Source organism: Papilio xuthus, unplaced genomic scaffold (assembly GCF_000836235.2).
Source record: "Papilio xuthus unplaced genomic scaffold, Pxut_1.1 DF825993.1, whole genome shotgun sequence".
Lineage (NCBI taxonomy): Eukaryota > Metazoa > Arthropoda > Insecta > Lepidoptera > Papilionidae > Papilio > Papilio xuthus.
Genome location: NW_013532656.1, coordinates 1 through 1,463, shown reverse-complemented (window position 1 = coordinate 1,463; position 1,463 = coordinate 1). Strand labels below are relative to the sequence as shown.

The following is a 1,463-nucleotide window of genomic DNA, read 5'->3' as shown; positions in this document are numbered from 1 at the left end:
GTGCCTCCGTAAGCCGGACCAGCGATGGCAGCAGGGCCAGCGAGTCCGTAGCCAAGTCCAAGTCCTGTTTCGTAGCCAAGACCAAGTCCGGGTCCGTATCCGAATTCGGTGGCTAAGCCATAGCCGCGGCCGCATTCACCGGCCCATCCGTCAGCGAAGCCCAGACCGAGTCCGGCTCCAAGGCATGCGCTGTACGCATTCTAAAACGTTTTAAAATTGTCAAATAATTGAACACTTCCTCTAAAAATCAATAAAAATATATCAATTTTACAAATGCTTAAGAAAGCATATTTACCTGGACCAAGCATGCTTGGATGCAGAGCAGCAAGAAGGCGAAAGGAGACATGTTAAATGTTTGTTTTCCGACTGTGTGATCGAGAATGATTCTGTATTAGGATCCAAAGTATTTATATATTTACATTTATCCGGCGGACAATACAATTTCGTAATAAAAGTATAGTCATGTACTTGACGTCAAAAGTAATTAAAATAAATAGACTTTTAAAATGCTAGTTTGACAAAAACGAGTTAAAGTTATAAAATACAAAGGGTTTAATAGAAAATTTATTATTGCGCCATCAGTAAAAGGATTTTGGTTTTGACTTTAAAATAGATATAAGGCGAAACGTTGCTATTTTAAAGTTTAGTTTGGTCTGATTAACAACATTATTTTTATTTTCTAAGAAATTTTTATCACTAACAAGGAAAACACAAAAACCTATTGCATTTTTTACTTTTGTTATCAAATCCAAAAACAACACGTCCCTCACAGATTGATATAATTTCAACATCAAACACAATATCCTTCGGAATGTTTCCTAATCATTTTTATATATATTTTTTATTTGAAATATAGTCACGTATTATATGTTAGTATTTAAATTAATTTCTTAATTTAACTATCGTACTATTTAGGCATATTTTTTCATATAAATATACCCTAAATTTACGTTAACCTCAGTACAGTATCATACATTCACCAACATGTCAGCTAAGACCGTCCTTCTCTTCTGCCTACAGGCCTTTTTGGCTCACGTAAGTTACAATTTCGACTTTTTCGAATTTAAGCTTAAAAAGACAAGCAAAAAAGAAGCAGGTGATCACTTAATTTCCCGTAAATGTCGAGGAAATAAAATTTTCTGAAAATGGCAATGAATTGATGAAAATTAAATTTCTTTACAGTCCATCTCCGCATACTGCGGCGCTGGTTTGGGTTACGAAGCTCCTTTGATGGCCACAGCTCCCTTCGGCGCTGCAAACTGGGCTGGTTACGGAGCCGGATGCGGATGCGGTCTGGCCGCCGTCCCAACATCCAGCGGTGGTGGATTCCCCACCTCCAGCGCTTCCCCCATCCCACCCGTCGGTCTGTCCGTTCTGTCCGAGAACGAGATCGGAGGCATCTTAGCTGTCGGCGGTGAGCTTCCTTTCCTGGGTACCGTCGGTCTGGAGGGTGCTCTGCCTAC

General features: G+C 39.8%; 1 protein-coding gene across 1 annotated transcript; it reads left to right on the top strand.

The window, feature by feature from the left end:
• Nucleotides 1-984: 984 nt before the first annotated feature.
• LOC106123699 (chorion class B protein Ld10-like) lies at nucleotides 985-1,432 on the top strand (the record flags this gene model as incomplete). Its single annotated transcript, XM_013320109.1, has 2 exons — nucleotides 985-1,035; nucleotides 1,183-1,432. Coding segments are annotated over exons 1-2 (301 nt in total), but the record flags the coding sequence as incomplete, so codon positions are not given.
• Between the last annotated feature and the right edge of the window lie 31 nt (nucleotides 1,433-1,463).